Genomic DNA, 14969 nt, shown 5'->3' with positions numbered 1-14969 from the left:
TTAACCAACTGAGCCACACAGGTGTCCTGCAATGTAGCATGTTTTTTCACCTCCTTGTAAATGTGATCTTTACAGATTTTTTTCAGGTTGACTTCTAGTTTCATAGCATTGTAGTTAGAAAATATGCATGGTATGACTTCAGTCTTTTTGAATTTGTTGGGGATTGTTTTATGGGCTAATATGTGAAGATGACTTTTTTTATTATTAATGAATGTGGGAATTAAAATTTTATTGTATTTCTTTCAGAATTTTAAATTATTAGAATTTTGTAGATAAAGCTGAAGTTCCATTTGAACCATTTTTAGTCTCTTTATATTGACTCATGTTGGCTTTAGTTCATTCATTTAACTGCTATATAGTATTCTTTTATGTGAACATATCTATCCATTTTTTTGTGAATAATTATTTTGGTTATTTCCCAATTTTCTCTAGTAAACAGTGCTGCAGTTTGTACATTCTTCATATCTTTAGGGGCCAGGCGCAACACCAACTCTGTTTTATAATATTTACCTGACAAAATCAAATATCTTTTAAAATATTTACCATTTTAGGGGCACCTGGGCTCAGTTGGTTAGGCATCCAACTTTGGCTCAGATCATGATCTCATGGATTGTGAGTTCAAGCCCCACATTGGGCTCTGTGCTGACAGCTCAGAGCCTGGAGCCTGCTTAGGATTCTGTGTCTCTGTCTCTTTTTGCCCCTCCCCTTCTCATGCTCTGTCTCTCGGTCTTTCAAAAATAAACATTAAAAATGTTTTTAAAAATATTTTAATTTTACTATTTTTAAGTGTATGGTTCAGTGGGTTTAGGTACATATTGGCATTCTTGTACAACCATCATCATTCCCCATTTACAGAATTTTTTCATCGTTTTCAAAACAGAAACTGTGCCCATTCAACAATAACTATGCATTCCCTCCTTTTTCCAGCCCTCTATTCTGCTTTCTGTCTCTATGAATTTGACTTTTTTAGGAACATCAACCAAGTGAAATTACATAATATTTTTCCTTTTGTTGTGTCTGGAGTGCTCATTTAGTATTTTTTTTTCCTTTTCTTTTTTTTTTTTTCCTTTTCTTTCAGTGTGCGACCCACTTCAGTGCCTGCAGCCTACGGCACGGAGGCCAGGCCATGGTTCAGGGCCACCTTCGCTGTGGCATGGGACACTATAAGAGGTCATTTAGTATGTTTTAAAAATTCATTTATGTTGCAGCATGTATCAGAATTTAATTTCTTTTTAGGGAATATCATTCCTTTTATTCCATGTGTCTACTGCATTTTATTTTTCCATTCACTTATTTTTGATGGGTTTTGGCCATTGTAAATAATGCTGATATGAACATTTGTGTGCAAATATCTGTTTGATTTCCAACTTATACTTAGAGGTTTAATTGCTGGATCATATGGTAGTTCTATATTTAACTTTTTGAAGTATTACCATATTGTTTTTCTGCAGTGGGTGCACCATTTGATATTCCTACCAGCAATATACACAGGGTTCTAATAGCTCCACATTCTTATCAGCACTCATTTTTCCCCATTTTTTTTGTAATATAAGTAGGTGTGAAAAGGGATCTCATTTTGGTTTTGATTTGTTTTCCCTAAAGATTAGTGTTGTAAAGCCTTTTTTCATGTGCTTATTGGATATTTGTACATCTTCCCTGGAAAAATATCTATTTAAGACCTTTGACTTTCTAAAATTTGTTTTTCTGTTGAGTTCTGGGAGTTTCTTATATAATACTGTCAATATCAATACCACTTCAGATATATGATTTGGAAATACTTTTTTCATAATCTGTGGGTTGTCTTTCCACTCTCTTTATAGTGTCCTTTGAAGCACAGAAGTTTTTCATTTTGGTGAAATTCAGATTATTTTTTTCTACTGTTGCATTGTACTTTTGGTGTCATACTCAAGTAATCTCCACATCCAGTGTCACGAAGATTTCTTTCCTGCGTTTTGAGTAATTTAATAGTTTTAGCTAGTATGTTCAGTTCTTTGTTGCCTTTTATGTTAATTTTTATTATATCAGGTAAGGGTCCAGCTTTATTCTTTGGCATGTGGATATCCCATTTTTCCAGCACTGTTTATTGAAAGCACTACCCTTTCTCCATGGAATGACTTTGACACAATTGATGAAAATCAATTGACCATATGCACATAAGGGATTTGGTTTTTCTGTTTCATTGGTCTATAAGTTTGTCCTTATGTCAATACTGTCCTATTTCAAGTATTTTAGTACTGTAGTTAGTTTTGAAATCAGCAGTGTGAGTTCTCCAGTTTTGTTTTTTCATGATTATTTTGGTTATTTGGGATTCCTGGAGCTTCCCCATGAATTTTAGGATGGCTTTTTCTATTTTGGTAAAACATGCTGTTGGGATTTTGATAGGGGTTGAAATGAATTTCTAGGTCATTTGTGTAATATTGTCATTTTACCTTTTAGTATAGTGTAGTATTGTTATGTTAACTTTTTCTAACTCATAAAAACAGGGCATATTTCCATTTATTTGTATCTTCAATTTCAGCAATTAAAACATTGCTGTTTTGCAGGTTTCAATGTTTAAGTCTTTTGCTTCTTTGGTTAAATTTATTCCAAGATATTTAATTGTTTCTAATGATATTGTGAATGGAATTGTTTTCTTAACTTCCTTTTTGGACTGTTCATTGTTGTATAGAAATGCAACTAGTTTTTGTGGTTGATTTTTGTATCCTTTAACACTACTGAATTTGTTTATTAACTGTCTCAGAATTTTTGTGATATCTTGAATTTTGAATTTTTTTGGGAGGGAGGGGAGCGTGTGAGTTGCAGGGGGAGAGGGAGAGAGAGAGAGAGAGGAAGAGAGAGAGAGAAAGAAAATCTTAATAAGGATCCACCTTAAGTAGGCTCCACACTCAGCCTGGAGCCCAATGTGGGGCTTGATCCCATGACCCCTGGGATCATGACCTGAACCAAAATCAAGAGTAGATGGTCAACAGATTGAGCTACCCAGGAGTCACTTTAAGATTTTCTACATATAAGATGCCATCTGTGAACAGAAATAATTTAACTTTTTCCAGTTTGGATAATATGCTATTTTCAATAGTCATGAAGTGAACAAAAAATTTAAATTGTTTACCATTCTTTTATCCATTAAAAAACGATTTTGGTCAATATCTCAGCCATCGTCATATTATCACATTTTAGAGACTTTGTGGTCCATGGCTGTGTCTTAAACACAGCAGCCCATCTATGGGAACAGATAGATGAATGGATTAAATGTGAAAAATGTTTTTTTAATACATTACTATTGTTGCAAACTGGGTAATGAATATACAGGATCTTTCTTCAAACTGCATGTCGGTCTCCATTTATCTCAAAATGAAAAATTTAATTAAAAAATGGCTAGTTCCTCTATGCATATACGTCTCCAAAATAGAAGTACAACATCTCCAAAATAAAAGTACAAAAGAGTACACATAAAATTTTTGTAATTCCACAGTTACTCATGGGAAAAAATTAGTAACACATTCAAGGGAAAAAACACAGCCTATAGTTAAAAATACTGACATCAGGACTCAAAATTTGTCTGAAATCTAGTCATTCATTTATGGTTAGCTTACAGTTGTAATTAAAGTTTTCATGATCCACTGGCAGATAGGCAGGTCAGTTTTTGCAGATCATCTGCAACAAGCCAGTGTTGTATTTGTGTAACTGTGAGCATGAAGGCAGAACACATTCTTTCTCAATGGAGATTTTTAACCACTCTTAAAAGGATGGTTTTAAGGAGTAGGGCCTACTGTTAAGTAACATACATAGTACTGGTTGAGTCAGCTTCACATTTTGGCAGAGGGATGAAGAGAATGACAGTCATGTCTGGATTTAGTACAGATATCATTTGTGATAGTTCACAGTTATAAATCTAATAAATTAATGTATGTAGTTTTTTGCCTTAGGAAGCTTAAAAAAATATTGATAAGTGTCACATTTTAAATAGTTGGTTTGTTATGTTTAAAATATTGTTTCCAGGGGCGTTGTGGATGGCTCAGTTGGTTAAGCATCTACTCTTGATTTTGGCTCAGGTCATGATCTCACAGCCCACATCCGGCTCTGTGCTGATAGCTCAGAGCCTGGAGCCTGCTTCGGATTCTGTGTCTCCCTCTCTCTCTACCCCTCCTCTTCCCCTGCTCTCAGTCTGTTTCTCTCAAAAATGAATAAACATAAAAAAATAAAAAGAAGTGTGATTCTAGAAATGAGGCAGATTTTTAAAGCTGATATCAGATCTTCTGTATGCCTTCTATATGCCTTCTAGGTAGGCCATACTGGTATGATTATGTTATTCCTGAGGACATTTTGAGAACTCTACTTTTGTAACCAATGTAGAAGTCATGCAAGGAAATAAATGTTAAGGAATACTTCAGATTTTGGCAAAGAGTAATTTTGTCCAATCTGATAATTCACCATATTTGAATCTAAATGACATTTAGGTATTTGCAAAAATCACAGCCCCCCTCAAAAAGAGAAGATTTTTCAAATGAATGAGCAAAAAATTTTAAGTATCCAATTTTTTTTTACCACTGGTTTTCTTAATTTATAATATAAGACAAACATGTTTATGTCTAAAAGTGCTATCCTTCACAAATGGATTAAGTTTTACTGATTGTATTCAGTTGTTTTAATTTTTTTTACATGTGGTAGTACTAATATTAATGGTAGCGCTGATTTATCCACAGTCCTTAGCTTGGCCAGCTACAGCATGGATTCATGTGATAGCTGGCTTTGTGGTTGGAATGAATGAGAAAATCATTATTTTGCTGATTTGCGGTAGTCCTTTCTAAAGAATAATTTTTTCCTCTTTTGTAGTCTGTTGATATGACAAGATATAGAATGATATTATTCATTCTTATTTTTGAATTTTGGTTACAAGTAATTCCATATGCTGTGGGTTGACACATAGTATCTTTTGTTCTGGTTCCATTTTCTAATTTAAGATTAAGGACGCTGAGTAGTAACTTGATAATTTTTCGTACATTTAACCGTTTTCCAAAGCAAGGTTATGGGAAAAAGTAGAAATCATACACTCTTGGTACCTTTCTTCTAGAGTCAAGTTTATGTGTGTCATTGAAACAAAAGAATCGAAGTCCTGCCCAGAGTCTCTCAATGCAGTTATGTCTGTTGTTATATCTCATTTCTCTTTCTTTTCCTTAATATCCTGGGTTATCTTTAACCAAACATAGGAAAATGATGCAGAGGGGGTACTGGACTTGGGTGGGCCCAGTGCACTGCTTAAATGGTGGTAGTATCTGGCCCAGGAAGGACTAACAGAGCTATACTTGATTCACAGTGTTTTAATTTTCATTCCGTTGATTATTAGGGAAGTTGTAGTGCTTTTTCTCCCAATTTTTTGTTAATCAGTTGTATTCCTTTTTAAAAAATTGTTTTTATTCACTTATCTACTAGGAATTTAGCATTTTTAAAAAACCTAATGAGGATGTTTTTATCCCCTTATTTTCAAGTTAGTTTGCCTTTAAAATTTTGGTTATGGATTTTTAGAAGTGTATGCACAAATATTACTTTTATGTAAATATATAAATAGATTTGTGAATTTCTTCCTTTCTGTGCAATTTTCATTGAGAAAAATTCTTTGCAATTTTTATTGAGAAAATTCACATAAATTCACTATTTAAATCAATTTAACTTATAATAAGTGTTTTTTTTCTAGCAAATTTATAGTATTGTGCAACTTTCACACTTTGTAATTCTAGAAGATTTTACTGCCCCACCCCCAAATAGCACGTACCTCCCAATACCCTACTTCCTCAGTGCCCTGGCAGTAACAAATCTTAATGTCTTTATAGAGCTGCCTATATTGGACATTTTATATTTATAAATACAATATTTGGCATTTTGCATTTGCCGTTTTTAGCATAATGTTTCCAATGATCATGCTTTAGCATGGTTGAATATTTCATTCCTTTTTATTGGGATATAAAATCCATTGTTTAGCAGTTGGTGGACATTCAGGTGCTTTCTCCTTTTTTATTGGCTATTATGAATATTGCTGCCGTGAACATTTGTGTATAGTATTTTTTATGTGGGCATATGATTTTATTCTCTTAGATGAATATATATCCAGGAATGGAATTACTGAATCATTTGGTAACTTTATGTTTAACTTTTTGAGTTACCACTAAATTTTTTTGTAGTGACTGTACTATTTTACATCTCTATCAGTAATGTATTTGGGTTCCAATTTCTCTACACACTTGCCAACTCTTATTTTTCATTTTAAAAATTATTATATCCACCCTAATGAGTGGTATCTTATTGTGCCTTTGATTTGCTTTTTCCTTTTTTTTGAAGAAAATATTTATTAGAGAGAGTGTGTGTGTGTGTGCATGTGTAGGTGAGGGGCATAGAGAGAGGACGAGAATCCCGAGCAGGCTCTATGCTGTCAATGCAGACCCAGATGTGGGGCTTGATCACACAAATTATGAGATCATGAGCTGAGCCAAAGTCAAGAGTTGGATGCTAAACCTACTGAGTCATCCAGCTGCCCAATGCACTGTCCTAATAACTAATAATCTTGAGCATTTTTCATGTGCTTTTTAAATGTTTTATTTTTGAGAGAGAGAGAGAGAGAGAGAGTGAGAGAATGAGAATGAGCAGGGGAGGGGCAGAGAGAGAGGGAGACACAGAATCCAAAGCGGGCTCTAACCTCCAAGCTGTCAGCACAAAGTCTGATGGCAGGGCTCGAACCCACAAATCTCGATATCATGACCTCAGACAAAGTTGGTCACTTAACTGACTGAGCCACCCAGGTGCCCCTGCATTTTTCATGTGTTTACTGGCCCTTTGTATATCTTCTTTAGAGAAATATATATCTAAGTCCTTTGCTCATTTTTATATTGGGTCTTTTCTTTCTTATTGTTTAGTTTTAAAAATTCATTGTTAAAAGCATAAAAATCCATTTAAAGTGTATATATTGTTTTATTAAAGGATATCTATTATATAAAAAGGATATTAATATCTTTTCGGATATATGATTTGAAAATAGTTTTCTTTAGTTGTATGCTGTTCACCTTCTTGATGGTATCTTTTAATGCACAAAAATTTTGAATTTCACTGATGTGAGTTTTAATCTTTAAGTTTAGGAAAACATATTACAAATGGGGTACATGTTTATTTCTATGCATTTTTTAAGCTTTTAACTTTTACAGATGTACCTATTATATAACTTACCACGATATGCTGTAACACTTTAGCTGCATAAATATTTCCCTGGGAATCTTTGAGTTCTTCTAAGTCCTGTTTTAAATTTTACTCATCTTTATGTCATTTATACAATTATGATAGAGTGACAAACAGAGGATAGAGTGATAAACAATAAAAAAAAAAACACTGTAGAGGCTTTCCAGGGAGTGTTTATTAAATATATTTGATACATTAATCAGTTATTATTTTAAATGATGTAGAGCAAAATCTCATCAGCCTTTTCCTTAAATTACATTTTGATCCTGGGTAAGTATAATAAAGTAAGCTAGGTTACTCATATTTTCAAATCCTTAGTGAAATAATGAACATTCATTTTCTTTAACTTTTATATTGAGTATGCATTCTTTCAGGCAACTTATAGATATGTTTTCAGTTTCTTAGACCTTTACATTTGATTAAACACATGACAGGTTAATTAAAGAAGTTTTTTAAATTTTTTGTTTTGATAGTGAAAGCAAGTTGAATACATTGGTGCAGAAGCTTCATGACTTCCTGGCACACTCATCAGAAGAATCTGAAGAAACAAGTTCTCCTCCAAGACTTGTGATGAACCAAAGCACAGGTAAATTGAAAACTAATATGCAATATCTTCTAGTCTATTTTCCATTTATTTTTGGGAGGGAGAAGCTAGCAAAAGCTTTAATAGCTCTTATGTATCTAATATTTAGCTAATATCTTTTATTAGAGAATTATTTTATTTGAGTGTGAGAGAGAGACTATGAATGAATCCTAAGGGGGCTCTTTGTTGACACAGGGCTCGATCCCATGACCTGAGCAGAAATCAAGAGTTGAGCCACCCAGATGCTTCTGATAGTGGAGATTGAATTTAGAGAAGTAAAATTTAGGTTGTATGGTTACAGGTGCTTAGAGAAGGATGTACTTATGGTTTTATGTATAATGGAGGTGTCTTCTGGAGTGGGTGATAAATGTCACTTTGAAAAATAGGTAGTATTAGAAAAGACAGGAACAATATAGAAATCTATTATCTTAGCAGTTTGTGTATTATGAGTTAAATTTTTATGTTGTTTGATAACTTCTTTGAGTAGAATTGGTGCATTTTTTAAAATAAATAAAACTTAACAGCTTCTTTCTACCACCTTTTCTCCTTTTTAAAAGTATCTTGTTACTATGTGATGATCACTTATTTTGAGGTTTTCATGGGTAGCTACATATAGAAGAGCTGAATACGCACGCGTGCGCGCGCACACACATACATGCATGTGCACCACAGATAAAATAGGTACAAAAAGTATAAAAGAGGTAGACCACAGTGAGAAGTTAACCATATATGTAATTAGAGTTCTAAAAGGGGAGAAAATTAAACTCCTAAAGGACAAAAACCGAGAAAAACTTAGAAGCAGACAGAGGAACAAATTCATTGCTTTCAAAGGGAATAGCAAAAACAGTGATAGCATACATGAATGATAGAAGCTACAAGACAATGAAGTTATTTCTTTAAAGTACCAAATTAAAATAATCGACATCTTGGTACTCTATATTCAGTGAAAATGTCTTTCAAAACTGAAGGTGGAATTAATATAGAAAAAAAGTGAGAGCTCCATGCCAGTAGACCTACACGAAGTGAAATACTAGAGGCTTTTTTTTAATCAGAAGGAAAATAATTTGAAATGGCAACACCAAAATACAGGAAGTAATTAATAATGAGAAAGGTAAGTAGGTGCATAAAACTAAATATGTAGTGTTATCTAATCTATAATCCCTGTTCTTAATTCAACAATTACCCCAACAGTGTTTTTGTAGATAAATTGTTCCTTTCAGGTCAAGATGCACTTGAAGATAACATATTGCATATAGTTGTCTCTTTAGTCTTTTCAAATCTAAACATTGCTCTTTTAGAACCATGACAATTTTGAAACGTATAGGTCTATTTTATATTGGTGACCCTGGATGTGAATATGCCTGAAAAGGTAGATTCAGGTTATTTATTTTTTTCCTCAGGGTTACTATGTAAGTGGTGTTGTGTTGTTGTCAGTATATCATCTCACAAGACATGTGATGCAATTTTTTCTTTTTTAAAGTTTTTATTCATTTTTGAGAGATAGAGAACAAGTGAGGGAGGGGTAGAGAGGGAGACAGAGAATCCCAAGCAGGCTCTCCACTGGCATCATAGAGCCCGACTCAGGGATTGAATCCATGCACCATGATGACCTGAGCTGAAATCAAGAGTGAGATGCTTAACCAACTGAGCTACCCATGTGCCCCTTTAATTTTTTTCTTTTTATAACACTTTTTAAAAAATGTATGTATTCATTTATATATTTTTTTTACATTTATTCATTTTTTGAGAGACTGACAGAGCAAGACAGAGTATAAGTGGGTGAGGGACAGAAAGAGAGGGAAGCATAGAATCTGAAGCAGGCTCCAGGCTCTGAGCTGTCAGCACAGAGCCCAATGCGGGTCATGATTTCATGGACTGCGAGATTGTGACCTGAGCCGAAGTTGGATGCTTAACAGACTGGGCCACCCAGGCGCCCCTATTTATTTTTGAGAGAAAGAGGGGGGGTGCAGAAAAACAGAAACTATGCATAAGAGGGGAAGGGGCAGAGAGAGATGAGACACAGAATCTGAAGCAGGCTGCAGGCTCTGGGCTGACAGCCCAGAGCCTGATGCAGGACTTAAATCCACGAACTGTGAGATCATGACCTGAGATGAAGTCAGATACTTAACCAGATAAGCCACCCAGGGGCCCCAGTAATTTTTTTCTTTTATTGGTGATGCTAACTTAGGTTACTTTGTTATGGTTGATTTGCTAGATTAATCTAGTATAAATTTAGGATTTTTTCCTTTGTAACTAATAAGTAATTTGTAGGAGATTACTGTGAAACTAGGTATTTTTTTTCATCATCAAAAGTTAATTTTTGTGTTTTCTATTGCAAATTAACACAAACATGGCAGCTTACAATAATCCAAATGTATTATTTCACATTTCTGTAGGTCAGGAGTCCACTGAGCTTTTCTGGTCTCTGCTCAGGTTATCACAAGGCTAAAGTGAAAAGTGTCATTAAGACTATGTTCCTTTCTTCTCTCTCATCTAAAAATAAAAAAAACCCACAAAAAACTTTAGACTGTTGCTCTCCCTCTCTGCCCCTCCCCCGCTCACACTGTCTCTCCTTCAACAATAAATAAACATTAAAAAAATTTAGAAAAAAAGACAATGTTCCTTTCTGGGGTGCCTGGGTGGCTCAGTTGGTTGAATATCCAACTGTTTTAGCTCTGGTCGCCATCTCACGGTTTGTGAGTTTGAGCCCTGCATTGAGCTTTGCGCTAATAGTTCAGAGTCTGGTTGGGATTCTTTCTCTCAATCCCTCTTTCTGCCCACTCCTGGCTCACATGCTGTGTCTCTGTCTCTCTCAAGGTAAATAAACTTAAAAAAATAAAGACTGTATTCCTTTTTCTTTCTTTTTTTTAATTTATTTTTGAGAGATAGCCCGAGTAGGGGAGGGTCAGAGAGAAAGGGAATCTGAAACAGGCTCCAGGCTCTGAGCTAGCTGTCAGCACAGAGCCCAATGCGGGGCTCGAACCCACGAACCATGAGATCGTGACCTGAGCTGAAGCCGGACACTTAACTGACTGAGTCACCCAGGCGCCCCTCTGTATTCCTTTTTCAAGGCTCTGTGGAAAAATCCATTTCTGTGTTCACTCAGGTTGTTGGCAGAATTCAAGTCCTTGTGGTTTTATATCTGAGGTTCCCATTTCTTGGTAATTGTTGGCCAGAATCCTCTCAGCTTCTTAAGGCTATTTGTATTTCTTCTCACGTTACCCCCTCCATATTCAAAGGTAACAACAGCATGTTGAGTCTTTCTCATGATTTGTATCTTTCTCTTTTTGCTTGCTTCTTCTATCAATTCTGCCACCATCGAGAATTTTACCCTCTGTTATGGACTCATGTGATTAGACTAGCCAAATCCCTTTCAACTCTCCTTCCAATTCTTAAGGTCAAGTGTGCCATTCTATATAGCACAGTCATGGAAATAGCATTTCCTCACATTCATAGCTTCTGGAGATTATGGGGCATGAAATTTTGGGGGCCATTTGTGGAAATTCTGCATACTACAGTATCCATGCATCAATCTTGGCTAATGATATATTACTTTGATGAGTTCCATATGCTGATAATCTATACTTCTATGTTTTAGTTGGTATATTATGATAACGGAGGGCTTGACATGGTGTTCTCTCTTCATTTGATTATATTAGTATATAGTAGTATTCTTTCTTTGCCAAGAATAATTTATCACTAAAATTTTTTTAAATATTTATTTTTGAGAAAGAGAGAGAGAGCATGAGTAAGGAAGGGACAGAGAGAGGGAGATACAGGATCAGAAGCAGGTTTGAGGCTGTAAGCTATCAGCACAGAGCCTGATGGGGGGGCTCAAACTCATGAACTATGAGATCATGACTTGAGCTGAAGTGAGACACATAACCTACTGAGCCACCCAGGTGCCCCTATCATTATTTATTTCAGTGCTCTTTTGTATCACTGTTGGCCAGTGGGAGCCCCTTCTGTATGGCTCCTCCTGATCCTTTGACAAATCCTCATCCTAGAGCACTTCATTACTTTTTGCCCTCATGAGATGTTGAATATTTACTTTGCACTGTCCTTTTCCTAACCCAGGAAGCAGTTATTTCTCCAAGGAGTTCTGATTCCTTTTAGAGAGATACTGTGTTTAGAAACCAAGATCTGGTTATACAGTGTTCTTGTTGCCACCAGGACGTCTTTGCTTCCAGGCCCTTTCACAGAGAAAGTGGATATATGTGTTATAGTTTCATAAATTGGTTGTGACATTTTTATTTTTTAATTAATTTTTAAATTCCAACATAATTAACATACAATTTTATATTATTTTCAGGTGTACAATATAGTGATCCCATAATTCTAGACATTAAGAGTACTCTTAGTCCCCTTTACTTCATCTACCCATCTCTTCCTCTGGTAAACACCAGTTTATTCTCTATATTTAAGAGTCATTTGTCACTTTTTTCTTTCTTCAGTTACACCTGTGAGTGAAATTATATGGTATTTGTCTTTCTCTGAATTATTTTGCTTAATACTATACCCTCTAGATCCATCCATGTTTTTGCAAATGGTAAGATTCCATTCTTTTTTATGGCTGAGTAATATTCCATTGTATATACATACCACATTGTCTTTATCCATTCATCTATTGATGGACATGTGGGTTGCTTCCATATATTGGGTATTGTAAATAATACTCCAGTAAACATAGGTATGTGCATATCTTTTCAAGTTAGTGGGTTTTTTTAAATGTCTTTTATTTTTGAGAGACAGAGAGAGACAGCACAAGCAGGGGAGGGTCAGAGAGAGAGGGAGACGCAGAATCTGAAACAGGCTCCAGGCTCTGAGCTAGCTGTTAGCACAGAGCCCAATGCGGGGCTCGAACCCACGAACTGTGAGATCATGACCTGAGCCGAAGCCGGCCGCTTAACCGACTGAGCCACCCAGGCACCCCATCAAGTTAGTGTTTTTGTATTTTGGGGGGTATATAACCAGTAGTGGAACTACTGGATTGAATGCTAATTGTATTATTAGTATTTGAGGAACCTCTATATGGTTTTCCACAGTGGTTGCACCAGTTTGCATTTCTACCAACAGTGTGCAAGGGTTCCTTTTTCTTCATATCCTAGTAAACACTTGTGGTTTCTTATGTTTTAAATTTCAGCCATTCTGACAGGTGTGAGGTGATCTCTCATTGTGGTTTTAATTTGCATTTCCCTGATGATGAATGATGTTGTAGGGCCTTCTTCCGATTCTGCCTCCCTCTCTTTCTGCCTCTCCCCTGCTCATTCTTTCTCTTTCTCTCTCAAATACATAAACATTAAAAATGTTTTAAAAGACATTTTATTGAATGTTTTTAGAAAACATTTTTAATGTTTTATTTATTTTTGAGAGATGGGAGGAGGGAGAAAGGGAGAGGCAGAGAGAAAGGGAGGCAGAATCCGAAGCAGACTTCAGGCTCTGAGCTGTCAGCACAGAGCCCCACATGGGGCTCGAAATCTTGATCTGTGAGATCATGACATGAGCCGAAGTCATATGCTTAACCAACTGAGACCCAGGTGCCACGTTCTTTATATATTTTGTGTATTAACTCTTTATTGAATATGTCATTTTCAAATGTCTTCTCTTATTCAGTAGGTTGGCTTTTAGTTTTATTGATTGTTTTCTTTGCTGTACAGAAGCATTTTATTTTGATGTAGTCCCAATAGTTTAGTTTTGCTTTTGTTTCCTGTGCTGCCTCGAAAGACATATCTAGAAAAATGTTGTTACGGTGGATGTCAGAGAAATTACTGCCTGTGCTCTCTTCTAGGAATTTTATAGTTTCAGGTCTCACATTTGGGTCTTTAATCCATTTTGAGTTTTTTTCTGTTCATGGTATCAGAAAGTGTACCAGTTTAATTATTTAATTCTTCTGCATGTAGGTGTCCAGTTTTTCCAACACCATTTTTTGAAGAGACTGTCTTTCTCATTGCATATTCTTACCTCCTTTATTTGAAAATTAATCAACCATATAATCTTGGATTTATTTTTGGGCTTTCTGTCTTATTCCATTGATCTATGTGTTTGTTTTTGGGGCAGTACTACACTGTGTTTGATTACTATAGCTTTGTAGCATATCTTTATCAGATTGTGATACCTCCAGTTTTGTTTTTTTTTCAAGGTTGCTTGGTTATTCAGGGACTTCTGTGGTTCCATATAAATTTTAGGAATGTACTTTCTAGTTCTATGAAAAATGCTCTTGGTATTTTGACTGGGATTGCATTATATGTATAGATTGCTTTGAGTAGCATAGACATTTTAATGATATTTGTTCTGAATCCTTTTGTAGTTCATAAGCATGATGATTGGGTGTTCACGCCATTGTATGACACGTGCCTCCCCTAAACCTTTGTTACCACCTTGGCACATTACCCATCTGATGTCAACTTGGGGAAAAAACAATATTTGTTTCCATTCCATGCACGTGGAATGTTTTTCCATTTGTGTCCTCTTCAGCTTGTTTCATAAGTGTTCTATAGTTTTCAGAGTACAGATCTTTTACCTCTTTGTTTAGGTTTACTCCTAGGTATCTTCTTGTTTTTGGTAAAATTGTCAATGGGATTATTTTCTTAATCTTTTTTCTTGTACTTCATTATTAGTGTATAGAAATGTAACAGATTTCTGTACACTGATTTTGTATCCTGTGACTTTACTGAATTCTTATATCGGTTCTAGTACTTTTTTGTTGAGTCTTTAGGGTTTCCTCTATATAGTATCATATCGTGCTATTAAAAATTTTATTTCTTCCTAGCAGTTTGGGTGTCTTTTCTTTCTTTTTGTTGTTGGATTGCTGAGGCTAGGACTTCTAGTACTATGTTTAATAAAAGTGCAGGACATCCTTGTCTTATTTCTGACCTTAGGGAAGAAGCTCCCAGTTCTTTCTCCATTAAGGATGATGTTAGCAGGGGTGCCTGGGTGGCTCAGTCGGTTAAGCATCTGACTTCGGCTCAGGTCATGATCTCACAGTTCGTGGATTTGAGCCCTGCGTCGGGCTCTGTGCTGACAGCTCAGAGCCTGGAGCTTGCCTCAGATTCTGCGTCTCCTCCCTTCTCTCTGCCCCTTCTCCACTCACACTGTGTGTGTGTGTCTCTCTCTCTCTCAAAAGTAAATAAACATTAAAAAAAAGATGATGTTAGCTGTGGGTTTT

The 14969-nt window shown here is 35.5% G+C and overlaps 1 protein-coding gene and 1 non-coding gene across 6 annotated transcripts in view; both read left to right on the top strand.

Moving 5' to 3' along the window:
- The window catches only part of ATRX (ATRX chromatin remodeler), a 275833-nt gene that overhangs the window by 24931 nt on the left and 235933 nt on the right, over positions 1 to 14969 (top strand). For all 5 annotated transcript variants that reach the window (XM_029929461.1, XM_029929463.1, XM_029929459.1 and 2 more), the window contains one exon: positions 7695 to 7807. In XM_029929461.1, coding sequence (XP_029785321.1) covers positions 7695 to 7807 — 113 coding nt within the window. The remainder of the gene's footprint in view (positions 1 to 7694; positions 7808 to 14969) is intronic.
- Positions 14100 to 14204, top strand: LOC115284523. The gene has a single exon (XR_003905269.1). It is a non-coding gene; the product is annotated as a small nucleolar RNA U13 (small nucleolar RNA).

Source organism: Suricata suricatta, chromosome X (assembly GCF_006229205.1).
Source record: "Suricata suricatta isolate VVHF042 chromosome X, meerkat_22Aug2017_6uvM2_HiC, whole genome shotgun sequence".
NCBI lineage: Eukaryota > Metazoa > Chordata > Mammalia > Carnivora > Herpestidae > Suricata > Suricata suricatta.
The sequence above is the reverse complement of the archived record's forward strand: the minus strand, read 5'-3'. Positions and strand labels throughout refer to the sequence as shown.